The sequence below is a fragment of the Mycena indigotica genome, assembly GCF_014461135.1.
Source record: "Mycena indigotica strain 171206Taipei chromosome Unknown Mind.scaff0008, whole genome shotgun sequence".
Lineage (NCBI taxonomy): Eukaryota > Fungi > Basidiomycota > Agaricomycetes > Agaricales > Mycenaceae > Mycena > Mycena indigotica.
Genome location: NW_023503007.1, coordinates 2,669,112 through 2,686,496, shown reverse-complemented (window position 1 = coordinate 2,686,496; position 17,385 = coordinate 2,669,112). Strand labels below are relative to the sequence as shown.

Here is a 17,385-nt window from a genome sequence, read left to right as displayed (position 1 = left end):
TGCTTGGGCAAGGGGTATTGATAGTGGGGCATCCACTATGATTGCCTCTGTTAACTCAGCAGTGCCTTTGCCTGCAGGTGGCTTCCAGAGGCACCAGCTGGAGGAGTCAGAAGAGCTGCTTGATTCAGAAGGTGCTTTGTTTGAAGGAGCCAATGCTGATGAACAGGACCTGTCAATTATTGAACCTGATGAACCTGCTGAATCAGTTGACATCTTTCAGGAGGTCTTAGATGGCAATGATGGGGAAAGTAATACAGAGGTTCTTCAACTAGAAGACTTTGTGATTCAAATGGAATCCTCTGTGGTATGCATTTTCTTCTGTTAGGTTGGCCTTCATCTGACCTCATCCAACCTTCTTTAGCCTCCAATGCAGGTTGACACCACCTTTGTTCATGCCATTGAACAGTATCTTTCCTCTCAAGAAGACTCCCCTTCCCTCCATGAAACACGGGTTATCATTGATATCCATGGCCGAAAGCAGCTCATAGATGCCGAAGATCTCTCTCGCCTACAAGGGCCTACACGGTGGTTGAACAATTTCTGTATCAACGGGGTTGCAACAGCAATCATGAAATCCCTTCTCTCCGAGGAGGATATCGCCCGAAGTGCATTGCTTGACACCTTGGACCTCCATCGAGTCCAATATGGGTCGGATGAAGCCATCCTTTGGCACCATTTGGCTCCAACCGAATACTGGTCTAAACCCTTGTGGCTGATTCCTGTCCATCGACGCTCACAGCAGCACTGGGTCTTAGCTGTAGTGTCAGTAGAAGAGAAGTTGGTCTTCTTCTATGACAGTTTTGCAGAGGTGGAAGGTTGGGAGGCTGACTTCAAGGTATGTTATCACTTACTTACTTGCAAGTGCTTAAGCCTACAGGACATTGCAACTCTCCTCTCACACATGTTTGCTCTTGCTGCTGCTCATGGTCACAAAATCAATACAAAAGCGGCCACTGTCCCATGGTCTGCACACCCATTATTCCACCAAGTGAGACATTGGTTTAACAGCTTTATTGCTCCAAGTTTAATGACTTTCAGAATGTGCCTCAGCAAAGCAATAGCCATGATTGTGGTGTCTGGGTTTTATGCATGCTCACAGCTATTCTTCGTGGTTATTCCACTGTGAATATTGCTGAGGCGGACATACCATATATCAGGAAGCTCTTCACTCGGCTGATCTATACATTTCCCCGGTATGTGCGGAAGAAAAGAGGGGATCAGAGGTAGTCCGTGGCGAACGGTGGTGGCTCAAAGGCGAACAGAGGCAGTTCAGAGGCAGTGGTACAGGCGAATGAAGGTAGTCTAAAGGCGAACAGTGGTGGGTTGGAGGCGAGCGGTGGTGGCTCAAAGGCGAACAGAGGCAGTTCAGAGGCAGTGGTACAGGCGAATGAAGGTAGTCTAACGGCGATCGGAGGTGGGTTGGAGGCGAATGTTGTTCAGGTTATGATTGGACTCAACTCTTGAAACATTGGTAGTAAAGACGGTAGATAGTACGAGCCTCCCAATGAAGAAAGTCTTGCAACATAACAGCCTCGTAAGGATTCTCCACCATATCATAATGGATACTAAGTGCTCGATTCCAAACCTCCAGTCGCTTCTGTATCTCAGAGCGCAGCCCATCCATCAGTCCACGCTTCCCATAATTTGAGAGACCAAGATAGACGCGGTCTTGGACAATCTCTAGTCGGCTACGAACACCGTGTAGGAGTTCTGACAGTGCGGCAGTGTCCAAGCTATCGTATTCACAGGGCTGAGTGCTGCCAGAGAATGGTGGTTCATTGAGCCATCGGGAAATGGGGAGTTTTTCGATTGTGAATGCCAATTGAAATCCGAGACGAAATAGAGGCCGAGCTTCGGGTAGTGCACGGCGCGCATAGAGCTCGATTTTGTAGCTGGGTGCTCGTAGGCCACGTACGGCAGCCTTCGCTACACGTCGACGACTAGTTCGGGAGGCATTGTGCTGAGCGCGCATGATTTGCCCTCTGTGATTTGGAGTCAGCTAGTATTTAGACTGAATATTGCTGTAAAACGCACCGAGGACTCGTGTTGTATCTTCTGTTATACCCCTTGCATGCTGAGGCTTGTTCTTCCGTCGTATGGTATTTTTTTGTGGCGACCCATGACAGAGGTCAGAACTGAAATCGACTTGGATATGGTCACACTAAGGGTTTTGGATTATAAGAACATCTTCGCTAGCATAATGGCACTCACTACGAAAGACAAGTGCTGTGTATAAGCGTGTTCGGGCGGCTTCCCTGAGCTCCCTGATGAAATTTCCATTGGAAAACATGTAGAACTGACCTTGAACGCGTATCATCTTTGTGATGCGAAATTTACAGCGAGGGCGGGCGGAGGCGGTGTGACGGATGTGACGTGGCCTCTTTTCGACCACACGTTCCAACGACGCCTTCGAATGCCGCTTCTGGCTCCTGGCTGCGGAAGCGTAAAAGCTTAACTCTCTAAGCCCGCCGCTCAATGGACTCAATGGCGGCTGCCTAGCTGCACGTGCAGCATCCTTTTTTCCTTCGACGACCACCACGACGACCTTCCTCTGACTGTGAGCAATTTGCTCTTCACATTTCTCACTTATTCATCTCAACAGCGGGTTGTGGGACCTCCCACACCCAGACAGACTGGTTTTGGACAACCCATCTTGTTCTTGCGTCGCTCAACGACGACAAAAAGACTGTTTGGGCTTGCTGTTGCCCGCAGTCCCAGCTCATCTCAACTGGCCTTCTTGCAACTACAACCACCAGCTCTGACAACGAACACCGGCCCTACAACTTTTTTCGGCGACTTTGCTTTTTTCGGCGACCATTTACTACTGTCTTGCTGTGTGAGCAAGCTATTATCCTTACTGTTCTAACCAACACTGACCCTTCCCTCTAGCTCTCCTACGAAACTGGCCTCCTTGCAACCAACTACTAGCTCTGACTGCCTCAACTCTTCACAACTTTTTGTCGACATCACTCAGTTTGTGAGTCTTCCCTTCATACTGACGCATACTCTCAACATTTCACCCAGATATCAAAAATGGACAACCAGCGTCCGATAGACGACCAACGTGCAATGTCTGGAGGTGGCGACGACGAATCTGAATATAGCACGAGTCCGTTATCCGAAGAAGGTCCACGATTGCGTCCCGACCCAGCCCTGGAGGGCGACTTTACCTTCGGAAGCGAGGACTACACCCAATTATCCGACAGCTTCTTTGCCTCTGATTCCCTCCGCAAACCTCCGAGTTACCCATCGCTATCTTTCAGATCGGATCTCAACTTCCAAATGCCAGACCCAGCTAGTGTCGACAACTACCAGCACGGCGATAGCTACGACTTCGCCACCAACAACTATGTCACCAACAACGAAAACAAGTATTACAACGAACACAACGATGCGGATATCAGCCTGCCAGCCATCACCACCATTGAAGACTCTGTCCGTCGACCACCAAAACTGCCACTGCCACTGGCTGGTTTTCCTTTCACGCCCATGGATGTCGGAGGTGGTGGTAGTCGCCAGTGGGAGGGGGGCGAAGGCGAAAGTAGCGGTGACAGCCTTCAAGAAGGCGGTGGTCGAGGTGACCCGCCTCCTGTTCCAGAGGCGGATCAACGTCATACCCGCCTGCGAACGACCATCCCACTCTCCGCGCGCGGTGCCTCCAGTCGCGATATCATCGCTGCGACAACCGCTCGACGTTCCCGAGTTCAAGAAGACGACGCCACAGACTCGGATTGCGTCAACCCTGCCCTCATCTCGCCGCCAAGGCCCAGAAGGCGAGAAAAGGCGGCCCTTCACACCGCACTACCGGTCTCCGCGGAGCGTGCGACAGCTTTAGACAGCATGCCTCCGACGCCAGCGAGAATGGGCTCCGTCCCCCTTGACCCGGCGAAGGCGAAGAGTGGGCCATCCCGCTCCGGATCTGCGCCTCCTATTTCCCCGCAAAATTTTCGAGGGACTTTCGCGGAGTTCCGTGAACAAGGTGGATTTGACTCCATTGCCCTACCACCGCCTCCTGTCGCCTGGACGCAGGCCCATACCAAGCAACTCTCTCCTTTGCCGGAGATCTCGGAGGTGCCAAAGCGAAGAGGCCCTTTCACCAAGGAGCAACACAGCATCATTGACGGCGCTGTACAGGACGTCATCGATGTGCTGGAGAACGCTGCTGAAAAAGCTGGCCTCAGCGCAGACCGTATGCAAGAGTTGGTCTTTGGCAGAATGACCGATACTCCCTCGCGCTCAACAAACAAATGGAATCTCTACCAATCTTTCTTCGCTGATGGCGAACACCTCATGGACGAGATGAAGCGCATCCAACCCGACTTCTCACTTGATTCGTTGCCTGTTGACTCCGACAACGATCGAATCATCAGTCGTGATGTAGTGAAGCGCGCCTACCGAGCCTTCCTCGCCTACCATGGGGACGAGATGGCGTTGAAAATTCTGCAGAAGCATGACGCCCTGAACTCGCTTGGGCAGGAAACTCATCAGGGACGAAGGGCGGCATTTAATCGTATCTTGATCGATTGGCAGCGGAGGGTTAGTACTTACCATTGCTTTTGCTCTCATCACTTATGCTTACTAGGTGGACAATCTTGAACGCGCAAACTATGAAGCATTGGTCGTTGTCCTAGGGCCCCGCGTCCATGAAGACAAGGACTTGTCTTTTCTTTGTACCACCAACGGAATTGGCTCGGTTAGTATCTGTCCCGCTTCTTTAAATCACTTGCTGACATACAAATTTAGTTCACAGATGTCCTTGACTGCGATAGAGATGACTTCGTGGGCTTGATGCAGGCCATTGCATAGTGCGTAACTTCTATTCTATTCGGAATCTTTGTGTTAAATGACCTTTCATTAGCAAAAGTGCAGTACAACCTATTTCAGAGGCATTCCGTGCTGCGTTGGGAGCACAGGCATCGTCGGGCCAAGGTCAATCTGGTGCTCGCAAAGCAAAAGATGCCTTCGCCCGACAACCGCCTCCGGCCACCACCGGCCTACAACCGCCGCCCGCCACCGCTGTCCCGCAACCGCCGCCACCGCCGCCCGCAACCGCCTCCGGCCGCCCCAGAAGTGCCTACGACCACCCTACAGGTGCCGCCAGAGAGGATTCCAAGGTGGTTAAGGGCAAGGGCAAGAGAAAGAAGGTGACGGAGACCGAAATAGCAATCCGGGAAGTCAAGCAAAGGTTTTCCAAGTGCAGCATTGAAGACGCCGGAATCGACATATTCACGCGCCTTGGCAACAACCACTTCTCTTGGACCACGCTCGGAACCTCTTCCCAGCTGGGTACCGCCTCGTCAACTATCCCACTGGCGCTCAGTTGCCGGTCGAATGTGACTCGAGTAAGGCAATCGGTTCATTGCGAAAAATCGACTGCGAAGCTTTCAATGCCGGCATGGATGAGCGCAGGCCCGGCCTCCCCTTCACCGGATTCCACGTCGAGAAAATGCCAGGACCATTGAAACCTGGTCAGTTATTTCTTTTATATTAAGTTCTCATTCTAATAATCCTTTTAGACTCCGTGGTAATAGTTCGACACGACTTCTCCCACCCCCCGCCTCCGAACGCCACCGAGGAGCAGCTCAAGGTCCACTACCTAACATCGCGCAACATCCCTCTGGAGCATGTCAATGGGAAGGGAGAGGTTTGGCGAATGCCTTACGACCTCATCGCCAACCCCGTGCTCGAAACTCCGTCTTCGGCCAACCCCGTGCCGGGTGCTGAGAAGGTCAATTTGGAGGAGAAGAAGAAGGATGGTGGTAAGAAGGGGAAGGGAAAGGCGACAAAGCGTCGGGCTCCGGCCCAACCTAACAAGGCTCGCAAGCGACGGCGGATGTCAACGCCGGAGGAGGACGCCGAGTCCTCGGCAGACAATAGCGAAGACGAAGACAGCGAGGAGGAAGAGGAGGAGACCGTTCGCTCGGCCGCCCAAGTTGGGGGAGCTCCGCAGCGTCGGACTCGCTCTACCACTGCGGCGCCAGCTGCGGGCGCCAGCTGTGGCGCCAGCTGCTCCGAGACGACTCAAGCCGGTAGCCACCAGGCCGGCAGCTTCTAAACCGGTCGCCGCCAAACCAGTCGTTGCCAAGAAGAATAAGGAGTCGGACAGCGACTCTGGGGACGATCAGGGAACTCCCTCACCGCCAATGAGGTCCAGACCCAAGCCCAAGCCACTCTTCATGGCTAAGTCGCCGAATACGGATGCCGCGCCAGCCAAGAAGCGCACGCGAGATCCTGACCCAGAAACACCCGACTCGGCCAAACGGCCTCGCTTGTTCTTGGACGCAGTGGAAATCCCATCGGCTCCAAGTCGACCTACGGCTGCCTCCCAACGGCCCAATCCACAGCCTACGGTTGCCGCTCCAGCCCCAGTCGCGGGGTCAAATAGAGGACCGGGAACGATTGCGGGGTCGAGCAAAGGACCGGGAACGATTGCGGGGTCGAGCAAAGGGCCGGGAACAATTTCGGGGTCGAGCAAAGGGCCGGGAACAATTGCGGGGTCGAGCAGAGGGCCGGGAACAATTGCGGGGTCGAGCAGAGGGCCGGGAACGATTGCGGGGTCGAGCAGAGCGGGAACGCTTGCGGGAACTTCGACTGCATTAAACGCTGGCCCCCCGCCACATGCGCCGAAGGTAGACCCAGTGTCGTCAAAAGTAGGCCCCCCGACAAAGGCAACGTCGGCGAAAGTAGGCCCCCCGACACAGGCAACGTCGGCGAAAGTAGGCCCCCCAAAGAAAGCAAGCACGACTGCAAGTGCTTCTGCAGGTGGTGTCGTTGACCCAGTGCCTCCTCAATCGACAACTTCTACTGCTTTTGGTACCCGGATGCTCCCCATGGACTCGCTCACCCAGCTTGCTGCGCGGTTCACACAGCTATCGACTGAACGGCAACAGTACTTCTTGGGGATGATGCACCCGCAACAGCATCCCGCACTCTTCAACCTGCTCAACGAAACTGGCCAGCAGAGTTTCCTGGCATTATTGGACTTCGACCAGCAGCTAGACTTTTTTGTTCGGCTCGAAAGCTCCAAATGAGGATGTGCTGAGGAGACGCGCTGGAGAAGGATGGTGAGAAGTGTTGCACAGGAGTTCTTGCTGTTTTTTTTGCTTTTTTTGCTTTTTTTTGTGTCATCTGTGCCCACCTTCGTTGCCCTCCACTGCCGCTGTAGCCTATCGCACGAACCTCACGAACATTCTGTACATTTATGACGACTTGCTGTATTAGACACACTAAGAATGACTGTTTCATGTGTCTTGAATCGTTATGGGATGAAGGGCAAATAGATATAAAATGCAGCTGGAGGTTGCGCCTCCCTCGCCTCTGAGGACCTCTTAGGTGATTCATTCACATACAGAATAATGTACCTAAATGGTCTGTACGTAAGCTAATGAGAAGGTCACCTAGGTGACGACCACAGTGTCGACGACCACGATCAAAACCTCATCGCAAGGCGCGGGGACCACCACGGCTGCTGCAACTCCAACTGGAACGTATACCAATCCTGTTATATACGAAGATTTGGTTGGCTCTCATTTCCTACTACTTGCTCATCGGCGTCTCAGACTACTTATAGGCGGACAACGACGTTTTCCGAGTCAATGATACCTATTACTACAGCGCATCCACGATGCACTACTCGCCCGGTGCACCTATCCTCCAATCGAAGGACCTGGTCAATTGGGAATATATTGGCCATTCCGTCCCTACCCTCAGCTTCAACTCCAAATACAATCTGCAGAACGGGCAGCAAGCCTACGTTAAAGGCATTTGGGCTTCTACGATGCGTCAGCGACCTTCGAATGGGTTATGGTACTGGTATGGCTGCATCGAATTCGGCACATCCTATGTCTGGACTGCTTCCTCTCCTTCTGGCCCTTGGACTCAACGCGCTTCGTTCGGCACCTGCTTCTACGACTGCGGGCTCCTCATCGACGACAATGACATGATGTATATTGCTTATGGTGGAGGCAATGTCAACGTAGCCCAGCTCTCCGCAGACGGATTCAGTATTGTCAAGACACAACAGGTTCTTACTACTTCGACCGCAAACGGTGGAACAATGGAGGGCAATAGGCTTTACAAGCGAAACGGTCTGTATTATATCATCGACGATTTGCCTGCTACGGAAGAGTGGGTATGGAAGGCGTCCAGTATCTGGGGACCGTACACTCCCAAGAACTTGGTGAAATCCATTTCGTGCAACTTCCCCAACGAAGGCTCCTGCAACCCTCACCAAGGCAGTCTTGTCGACACGCCCAGCGGCCAGTGGTATCATATGAGTAAGTTGTGTGACAGACCTTCGCCCCTTCTCAACCATTGACTGGCACTTTTACCCCCCAGGTTTCACTGACGCGTATCCCGGTGGTCGTTATCCGATTTTGGCGCCAGTTACTTGGGGATCAGTATGGCGGTCCGTTCTGGACAAAACCCAGAATGAGTGGTGATAAGCTGAAATTATAATGATAGTTGATGATACGACTAATGCGTGGGCTTTTCGATACGATGAGTCGATGACCAGACCTGGTGATTGCAATGCAGATTGTGAAGGCAATGATGCTTGGAGATGGTCAATAAATTTCACTGGCATAATGTTGATCGCCGGTAGATAGTAGTGCTGGTCATTATGTCTCCCCAGAATCAATGATAATCCGTGCCGCGTATCAATCCAATCCAATCCAATCCAGAAATAACAATGACAGGGGAAGTCAACGCTCTGGGCCTCCAGCGTACATAACGTAACATGTCGCATTGCTTCCCCCCCCAAAACAATCATTACAATCCGAAAGCAGGTCATGCTTGGAGCCTGTAGATTCTGTCCCTCGAAAGTCTGAGGTGAACGTAGCAAAACACCCAGATCCGTCAGACTCGGAACAAATTGCGTTGAGATTGTGACGTGACGCGTCTGTCTCTTCCTTCTCGACCACCACCTTCTTTATACGCCCTAATTATGAGCCAGGCAGGCCCTAAGAACGATCCTCGTCCCCTTCCGCCTCTCTCCACCCCCCAACCAAGCCATCTCGATCACGTGCTCGGAGAAGGAGTGAGTATGCATCGCTTCCTGCGGGAGATGAGCTGCCGATGAGTGGCTTGGTGGCCGGCTTTCTTCAGGTGGTGGGGCGGGGGCTCGGACAAAGGAGCTGTATGATGCGTTTGGGGAGGTTTCTGATGACGACGAGGATGATGCCAACGAGGAGACAAGGCTAAATGCACGGTCTGGATATCAAGATATCCCTCGAGGGAATAGCTCGAGACTGGATCTGCACAACAGTCAGTATCGTGACGAGCCCGAGTCACAGCGAGGCAGTGGCGCAGCGAGCCCAGAGGCTGGAGCTAGCGATGGTAGTTGGGAGTATTGTTTTCCTGGAGGAGGATCTATTTCAGTATTTATACTTCATTGGCACAGACTACATTGTAATGGCACGATAGTAGAGCGAACAGGGCTACAAATGCGAAACAACAAACAACGGAGTGAGATCAGCTTAGATTTACAACTAAGAGTGAAGTCGGAGTTCCGCTTCAGGACTGTCCTCGGCGACTCCTCGCGGCGGCTAGACTCGGATTGCAGCAATGCCTGCTCGAAACTGCGGCTAACTGCAGCAGCAAGAGGCACAGGAACAGCGTTGCCAATATGTTCGTAGTACTAGGGAAAAGAACCAGATAACCAGCAGCACAAGTCAAGTTTCGTGGCACCCACCTGACGGATGACACCCCCAGCATTGCTCGCGTCAGACCACAGCTTCAAGGAATCCGGAAAGCCTTGAGCGCGCTTCGCCTCCAAGACCGTGATCGTCCGTTTTTGCTGCAGACCAGGTCAATACCATTAAACAAACCATGCTCCGACAAACCGTTGGATGAAGAAGCTGGCTCCCGTGACTACTCGGCGATACTTGGGTCATCGCAGTCTTGAACGGCCCATTCTCGTCCAATCGCCCAAACTTCCGCGTCTCGTTCGGATTCAACCGTTTGTGAAAAGCCCGTGGAAGATCTAGCAAATAGAATTCAGAAATGCGAGCAATCTTTCTCTTTATTTACCAGGATGCCCTGCTTTGGGCTTCAACGGTACCGTTACCGTCGCCTCCACAACGAATGACGAGACCGGGTGTCACGTGGTCCTCTACTAAGGATGAGTTGCTGCGCCGCATTTCGCGCTGATAGCGGGTTTGGGGCTCTGTAAGATACGGCACAGGCTCGGTATATCCAACGGGCGTGGTGGACGCATCACACTGCTTGATGCCAGACGCGAGTCTTGTTTGGACTGTCTTCTTATCTGCCAGAGTCTGAGGAATGACTTCATGAGGGTTGATCCTGTTGGCGTCAGTAAGTGGGCGAAACCCCGGGGGAGCTTACCAATCGAATTTGGGGAGGTCACTTGTCGCGTCTTTGATCGTGAACCCCGGATGTGGTGCAAAATTGTTGCCGTCCTCGTCATCAGAGTCGGTATTCGCCATCCGTCCGCGTTTTGCGCCGCCAATGAAGTCGCCCTCGATGAAGAGCTTGCGCCGCTGTGCAGGCTTGAACACGTGCATCGGCAGTGGGGGGTTTCGGCAACACGGAGCCGCGCCGGGCAGCAAAGAGGAAGAAGCGCGGTCGATTTTGCACACATCCATGCTGCCCCGCCTGGGCCAAAATCGGCGAAACTTGGTAGTTCAGCGCGAGTAAGACGCGAGTGGGCAGCTTCAGCATCGCCATCTTGATGGGCGAGCCATGCACAGTGTACTTCTCCGAGTGGTCAAGAAGACCGGTCACGTTCTCGCGTAAAAAGAACTCAGGTCGGAAGACCTCCGCTATGCTGAGCATCGTGAACGGCAGTGAGGACCGGGGGTCATTCTCCTTCTTGTGAATATTCATCCGGGAGAACGATTGGCATGGTGGCCCACCACAGAGGACGCGAGCAGAGCCTGGGTATGGAATCTGCTGGTCTGGAATGATGGGGTTGCCTGGACCTCGGCTTCTTAGCGGAGGCTGCTCTTTGCCTTGTTGGCGTTGGATTACATATCGGACGAAATCGTTGATATCGGTGCAGAGGACACCCGTCTCGGGATGGTTAATGCTGATGTGTTGTTAGTGTTGCGCAAGACCAACAAAAAAGACTATTACCTGAATGTTTGGGCAGCGGGATACGACCACTCAACGGCGCACTCGGTACCAAGAAACCCTGTTTGGCAGAAGCCCTGCCACAAGCCACCAGCACCTAAGTTCGAGTTTAAATGAAATAAAAAGGTCGAACCATAACTGAACGCACCAGCGAACATCTCCATCACCGGGACTTTGCCATTTTTTTCTGACATAGCGTTTGCTCTCTTCTAACTGGGAAGCATGGGCATCGAAACAGTCTCCGCACTGGGAAATATGGTCCTCGTCGTCATCTAGTAAACAACATTGTCCTCACATTCAGGAAGGAAAAGAAGTTCATGCGAATGTGACACCTCATACAGTAAGGTTCGACTACCTGTTGAAAGAAGGATTAGCGCTGCAGACAGCCTGGGTGCAGGTTGCAAGCACTTGCCATGCGACAACCAGTGCCCGTGAAACTTTTTGACTAAGGCATCTTCGAAGAAGTATTGAATTTGCACAAACCTAATGAGGGATGATTGGAGAGTTGACTTGAAGGGCTGGTCAGATTAATTACCATGCAGTATTAGCTAGGATGTTGGGAGAAATGATTCCGTTTGACGATTCATACTCTGCTCGGAGCTATGATGGTCAGAATTGTGAGAGAGGGGGACGTTTTATAAAGGAACCTACTTTATTCGAGTCGTTTTCCGGTGAGACTGCAACAATGTCGCCCGCCTGGAGAACGAGTCAGTACTGTTTCGCTTTCGTTACAAAGGAAAAAAAACGTGCCTTGTAAAGAACAACATCCAACTCTACACTCTCATAAAATCCCGTTTGAGATGACTGTGGTCCCCATTTGATAAGGGTAGGATTCTGCTCGTGGATGTGGGCTTGCTTCTCCAACTCTTGGACAGCCTTTTTAGCCGCTGCGAAGTTGTCGATCACCGACAACGGAAACCTTGGTCGAAAGGTGTTGGTTTACGATGCGACCACAAATTTCTGTGACGAAGACTTTGCCATCTTGTTCCTTTTTATTGGAAACACGAGATTCATCGTAAAAGTGTCGGATGAGCGGAACTTTGGCAATCTTTCCATGCGACAGTTTAACGCGGTCGATAGCATGCATCAAGTACGCAATCTGGAATGCGGTGAGTTGTGAGGAGAGGAAAGCAAGTCTGGGCGACATTCCAGTTCATCTCTTTTGAGTATTGATTCGAGTTGCGGGTAGTCGAGCTCCACGATGGCCCCATCTACCCAAGTCTCGTAGGTGGCCGATGGGTTGTCGATCGCAGCTGAAAGAACGGAGTTGGCAATTCGGCTTTTCAGATGAAAGCCGTCCCAAAATGCTTTGTACTCCGTCGCAGGGATATCAAGAATGTACCACGCTTCCTTCGTTTCGATGTACACTTGTCTTTTGAACTGTGAGAACCATCTTCGAACCACAACCTACTCGTCCAAAGCCTCCTCATAATGGTGTGCGTTGAATCCAATTATGTCGACTTTGATGAAGCATGTTTCGGTTTCGGCGTCAGATTCATTGTCCCCAAGTTGGTTGGCAACTTCCGTGGCCAGCCCGGCGGCACCGAAGAGACCGATAATGTCGTCTCTGTCAATTTCCAGAGGGTTGACCAGCTCTCGGCCATCAACCTTGAATATAGCGAAAGCAGAGAGTCTACGAATCGGAGTGCCGTCGTCTTCGCCGCCCGTTTCTTTGAATCGGGCAGGTAGTTCAGATTCGTCGACGGGGATGCGGCCATAGTAGTTGAAATAAACGGGGTCCTCAGGATCTAGGAGGCCCTGAGTGTCAGCTCAATAGAAAAAAAAAATTAAAGAAAAATACCGGCAAAAATGTCCCGGTCATCTTCGTCAAAACTATTCAACGCAACGTTTTTGGGGGGCTCAGAGCGGGGAGGGGACGGGCAGGAGTTGATAGATACATGGGAAATTCGAGAAACAGTATCGCGGACAAGCCTATCGTTACGGGGTCGTTTACGAGGCGAAAGATTGGGACTGGGAGATCGGGAGGACGAGTCTGTAGGAGAAGGAGAACGAATTCGCTTTTGCGGGGAGCGCGGCGGAAGTAAAACGTAGGGAGCAAGTACCATGAGCCGCGCTGGGCGATCAGCGGAATGACTGTACGGTCAGAACAAGGAGCAACACTTTGGTTGAACTCAATGCATTCGGTGTGACGCCTCGCGAAGTCACGGTCACGCCCACCTTTCCCTTCAACCATGTCGTTGCTCCCCTACCACAATCCGCACAACTATGAATCAGAAAAGCGTATGTTTCCTCGGAATCAAAGGTCATATATAGCAACGAATAGCCAACCGCGAACAAGAGAAGCTCGTCGTCCAACTGGAGGACATATGGCACTCCTCGGTATGATGTCCTAATCCTAGCAGGAACTGCGTATACTCATCATATCAACGCAGGACAATGACCAAGTAAAAACTCTTGTCCGGTAGATCTGCGGCAATACTCGCCGCTATGTCATTCTTTTCAGCGAAGTCGTCGACGATCTGCTGCGTCTAAATCCTCCCACCAAAGACATCAGCGATAAGGACGAGGTCATTGACGTGATAATGCATCAACGACGTGAGCGGAATGCACAGTTTCCCAGATCATATTCTCCGACGATTGTGAGTTTTGAATCGCATTTTCTCCACTTGTTCCCAACGTTTTCCAAAGTAATCTTTACTTCAAACCACTGCTCAGCGACGTTGCTCTCGCCGTCCGCGAAGTGCATAGTGCCCATATTGGACATCTCATCACTGTTCGTGGGATCGTGACCAGAGTATCAGAGGTCAAACCACTACTACAAGTCAACGCCTACCCTTGCGACGTTTGTGGATCGGAAACATTCCAAGAGGTCACAAACAAGACTTTCGCGCCACTCTACGACTGTGGCAACACCGAGGAGTGCGAGAAGAATGGCGTGAAGGGCAGTTTGCATATGTAAACACGGGCATGTCGTTTCAGTCCGTTCCAAGAACTCAAAATCCAAGAGATCGTAAGAATATATTCGCTATTTGTATCTCTCCCTGATCACCACTAGGCTGACCAAGTTCCTGTTGGCCACATCCCCCGTTCCATGACGGTCCACGTCGGCGGGAGCCTTACACGCCTTATGAACCCTGGCGATGAGGTTCATCTTGGTGGTATTTTCCTCCCCGTCCCCTACACCGGTTTCCAAGCCATTCGTGCTGGGCTTCTCACGGACACATACCTTGACGTACATGACGTTCACCAACAAAATAAACAATATCGCGACATGGAGACAACACCAGAGCTCGAAGCGAAGATGGAGCAGCTCCACGCAGGGGACGGCTTATACAACAAACTGGCCGAAAGCATCGCTCCTGAAATTTATGGCCACTCGGACATCAAGAAAGCGCTTCTGCTCTTACTGGTTGGAGGGGTTACGAAAGTTACTGGTGACGGGATGAAGATTCGTGGCGACATCAATATTTGTCTTATGGGTGATCCTGGTATGGCCAAGTCCCAACTTCTGAAGTACATCTCCAAAATTGCCCCTCGGGGATGTACACGACCGGTGAAGGCTCTTCTGGTGTTGGTTTGACCGCGGCCGTTATGCGTGATCCTGTTACAGACGAAATGGTCCTCGGTGCGTTATTTTTACTTTTCATTGAGTTTTAACCAACCAATCATCAAAGAGGGTGGCGCACTTGTGCTTGCGGACAATGGAATTTGCTGCATCGACGAATTCGACAAGATGGACGACTCTGATCGTACTGCCATCCATGAAGTGATGGAGCAACAAACCATCTCCATCTCCAAAGCCGGCATCTCGACCACCCTCAATGCCCGCACCTCGATTCTTGCAGCATGCCAATCCTCTGTACGGTCGGTATAACCCGAAAGTCTCGCCTGTCGAGAACATCAATCTCCCCGCGGCATTGTTGTCGCGTTTTGACCTTCTCTTCCTGATTCTCGATAAGCCATCCCGCGACGACGACGAGCGTCTCGCTCGGCATGTCACATACGTCCACATGCACAACTATTCCGGCTGATCAAGCAAATGGCGGGTGCTGGGGAAGGCAAAGAGACAGCGGAGAATGGGGAAAGGCCCCGATGGGGAGCGTGACATAGCTGTCGATTCCGATTCGGACTCGGACGAGTATTCGGGCCAGCAGGAGGTCTAGCACGGGTAACTGCGGCTGGCTTTACTGAGGCACAGTTGAACGAGACCATAATCAAGGTTTGTTCTCTATTCCAAGCACCTGAAAAGGACACTAAAGCACGTCTACAGTACGAAGACTTGAATGTCATTGTTCGCGTTGCCAATGGTGCTAAAATACGTTTCGTCGATGCCGATTCATAGTGGAGAGGGGATACTTGCTGTTGATTTAACGTCGTTGTCCTGCTTTGTCTGTTGTTGTACTCTAAAGCTATTCTTGTAGGGAGTTAACGACCGCCACGATATTGGGTCCGTAAAAGAGACAACTCTAGAGCACCTGTCCTTGTCATCTCATCATCAGGGCATTGCAGGCAGATGAGCAAGGCGAAACAGCCTACTATGGACTGCTACATTTTTCTCCGCTAGTCTATTGAACACATAGAATATGACGCACTAAGCAATACAGAATGCGCAATATAATTTATCAGTACAAATCACGGCCTCCGGTCATCGTCACGATATGCAGGAGACGTCGCCGCGGTGGTACTCATGCTCTTCGTCATCAACAGAATGGAACCCTACGGACTGTTGATAAGGCCCGCTATTCAGCCCCGTTCGTTCATCGGCTTCGTCGTCTGAATCATCTCCGGTAACAACGGGCCGAGTTCGGTCGGAGACCATTGACATCGGGGCATCAGCCGGGGTTGATCCGTCTAATGGAAGTGAGATGTATTGCTCCTGAGACTCGTCGATGGTGTGGCGGTAGCAGTAGCGCCACATGAGTACTCCAGAGGTGAAGCTGAGCACGAAGAGAGAAAATATGCTCAGCGCAAGCCTGGTTTTGAGTGATTCGATTATGCGAGCAAGCTGTGAGGAGACGGCCTCGTCGCTAGGACTGGGTGATGGAGCACTGGGGGTAGTCTGTAGTTTGGTAGCGTCTTCAAGGACCTCTGAATCGACAGCTGGTGAATGGGAAGGCGTCGGTGTGAGGGATTTGATGGAGGTGGTTTCGGAATGGGTAAGATAAATGGAGGGTTTGATGAAGGATTTGGTGGCTGAGGGTTTGCTTGGGCGAACCGGCACAGGCTCGTTGTGTGGCGGTAAGAGCGGCTCAAGGTCAACGAGCTCGTGGAGCACTGCTTTTTCTCGTCGATGGCGGACCCCCAGAACACCATGTCCCAACCGAGAACGTGCCATTGCGTTCAGGGTTGGCCAAGTCAGAAACAGTTATCATCCACTGTCCCACTGAATCCTCGCCCCTGAAAACGGATTTTTAGTGAGCAAAGCGGCATAAAGAATGGACTCACCGATGTTTTACGCTCATGAATGTCCAGCCAGGGAAGCCTGTAGTTGCTCTATCTCCGTGTCTTGGTTCTGCCAAAACACTGGTGACACCGTTCGGACTCCTCAATTCAACCCGCACGTCGCCTCTCCGTGTATGGTCAATCCAAACACGCACGGTGATATGCTCGAGCTTCTCTAGATTGGCATCCTGGACCACATCCCACTTGATGTCCATCACACTCGTTACACCGCCCACACCGATAACCTCGCCGCCAGAGTAGTTTCCCATCGGGTCCATCATCCCTTGTTCAATTTGGATCGTTTTTGTGTGCATCCGTGTTTGCGGTTTGACGAGTTTCCAGTTTTGCGCCGCTTGCACAAATGCCGTGGCATCCAACGCGCCATATCCAAAATTTGAACTGTAGTTCCGCCCAGCAGCGGTGAGCTGCCATTCTTCACCATCACCTATTTGGCGTGCGTTTTCAACACAAAGATGCTGGATGTCGCGCCATGCAGGACCCCTTTGTCGACACTGACTGTGCAATTTGGTGGTCCTGCACTCTCGAAACAGCTATCAAAGAGTCCAGTGGTGTCGGTGAAGAAACAGCCAGTCAAGTATCTCGACGACTAGGCAAAATTTAACTCGACTTCAAACTGAAATGAAATGAAACCGACCTTGTCGCCCATAGGTGACCGGTCTTTCCTGCGAATTTTGCCTCGAGGAACATCCCTATCGAGTCGTCCTCCTGTGTAACCATAACATATGGATCACAAATGCGACAGGACCGAATCCTGGCACGGGCATACTGCCATCCTCGTCTGGGATGTTATGTCTTTCGGTGCCGTCTGTACATAGTCAGTTACTTGGAAATAACGGCTGAAATGGTTGCAAACCCGGTTCAAATACGCGA

At 51.8% G+C, this 17,385-nt stretch overlaps 3 protein-coding genes across 3 annotated transcripts; all 3 read left to right on the top strand.

The window, feature by feature from the left end:
* Nucleotides 1-37: 37 nt before the first annotated feature.
* MIND_00939200 (ULP-PROTEASE domain-containing protein) lies at nt 38-1,227 on the top strand (the record flags this gene model as incomplete). The annotated part of the gene is made up of 4 exons (XM_037366011.1): nt 38-304; nt 362-835; nt 878-988; nt 1,039-1,227. 4 exons carry the CDS (start codon nt 38-40, stop codon nt 1,225-1,227), a joined length of 1,041 nt encoding a protein of 346 aa, XP_037217423.1.
* A 6,397-nt stretch (nt 1,228-7,624) lies between these two features.
* On the top strand, nt 7,625-8,441 carry MIND_00939100 (putative glycosyl hydrolase family 43; the record flags this gene model as incomplete). The annotated part of the gene is made up of 2 exons (XM_037366010.1): nt 7,625-8,276; nt 8,338-8,441. The coding sequence occupies 2 exons, from the start codon at nt 7,625-7,627 to the stop codon at nt 8,439-8,441; spliced, it is 756 nt and encodes a 251-aa protein (XP_037217422.1).
* A 4,842-nt stretch (nt 8,442-13,283) lies between these two features.
* On the top strand, nt 13,284-14,926 carry MIND_00939000 (DNA replication licensing factor MCM7; the record flags this gene model as incomplete). Its single annotated transcript, XM_037366009.1, has 10 exons — nt 13,284-13,332; nt 13,376-13,431; nt 13,485-13,513; nt 13,556-13,619; nt 13,673-13,695; nt 13,741-13,971; nt 14,032-14,062; nt 14,108-14,531; nt 14,567-14,677; nt 14,727-14,926. 10 exons carry the CDS (start codon nt 13,284-13,286, stop codon nt 14,924-14,926), a joined length of 1,218 nt encoding a protein of 405 aa, XP_037217421.1.
* Between the last annotated feature and the right edge of the window lie 2,459 nt (nt 14,927-17,385).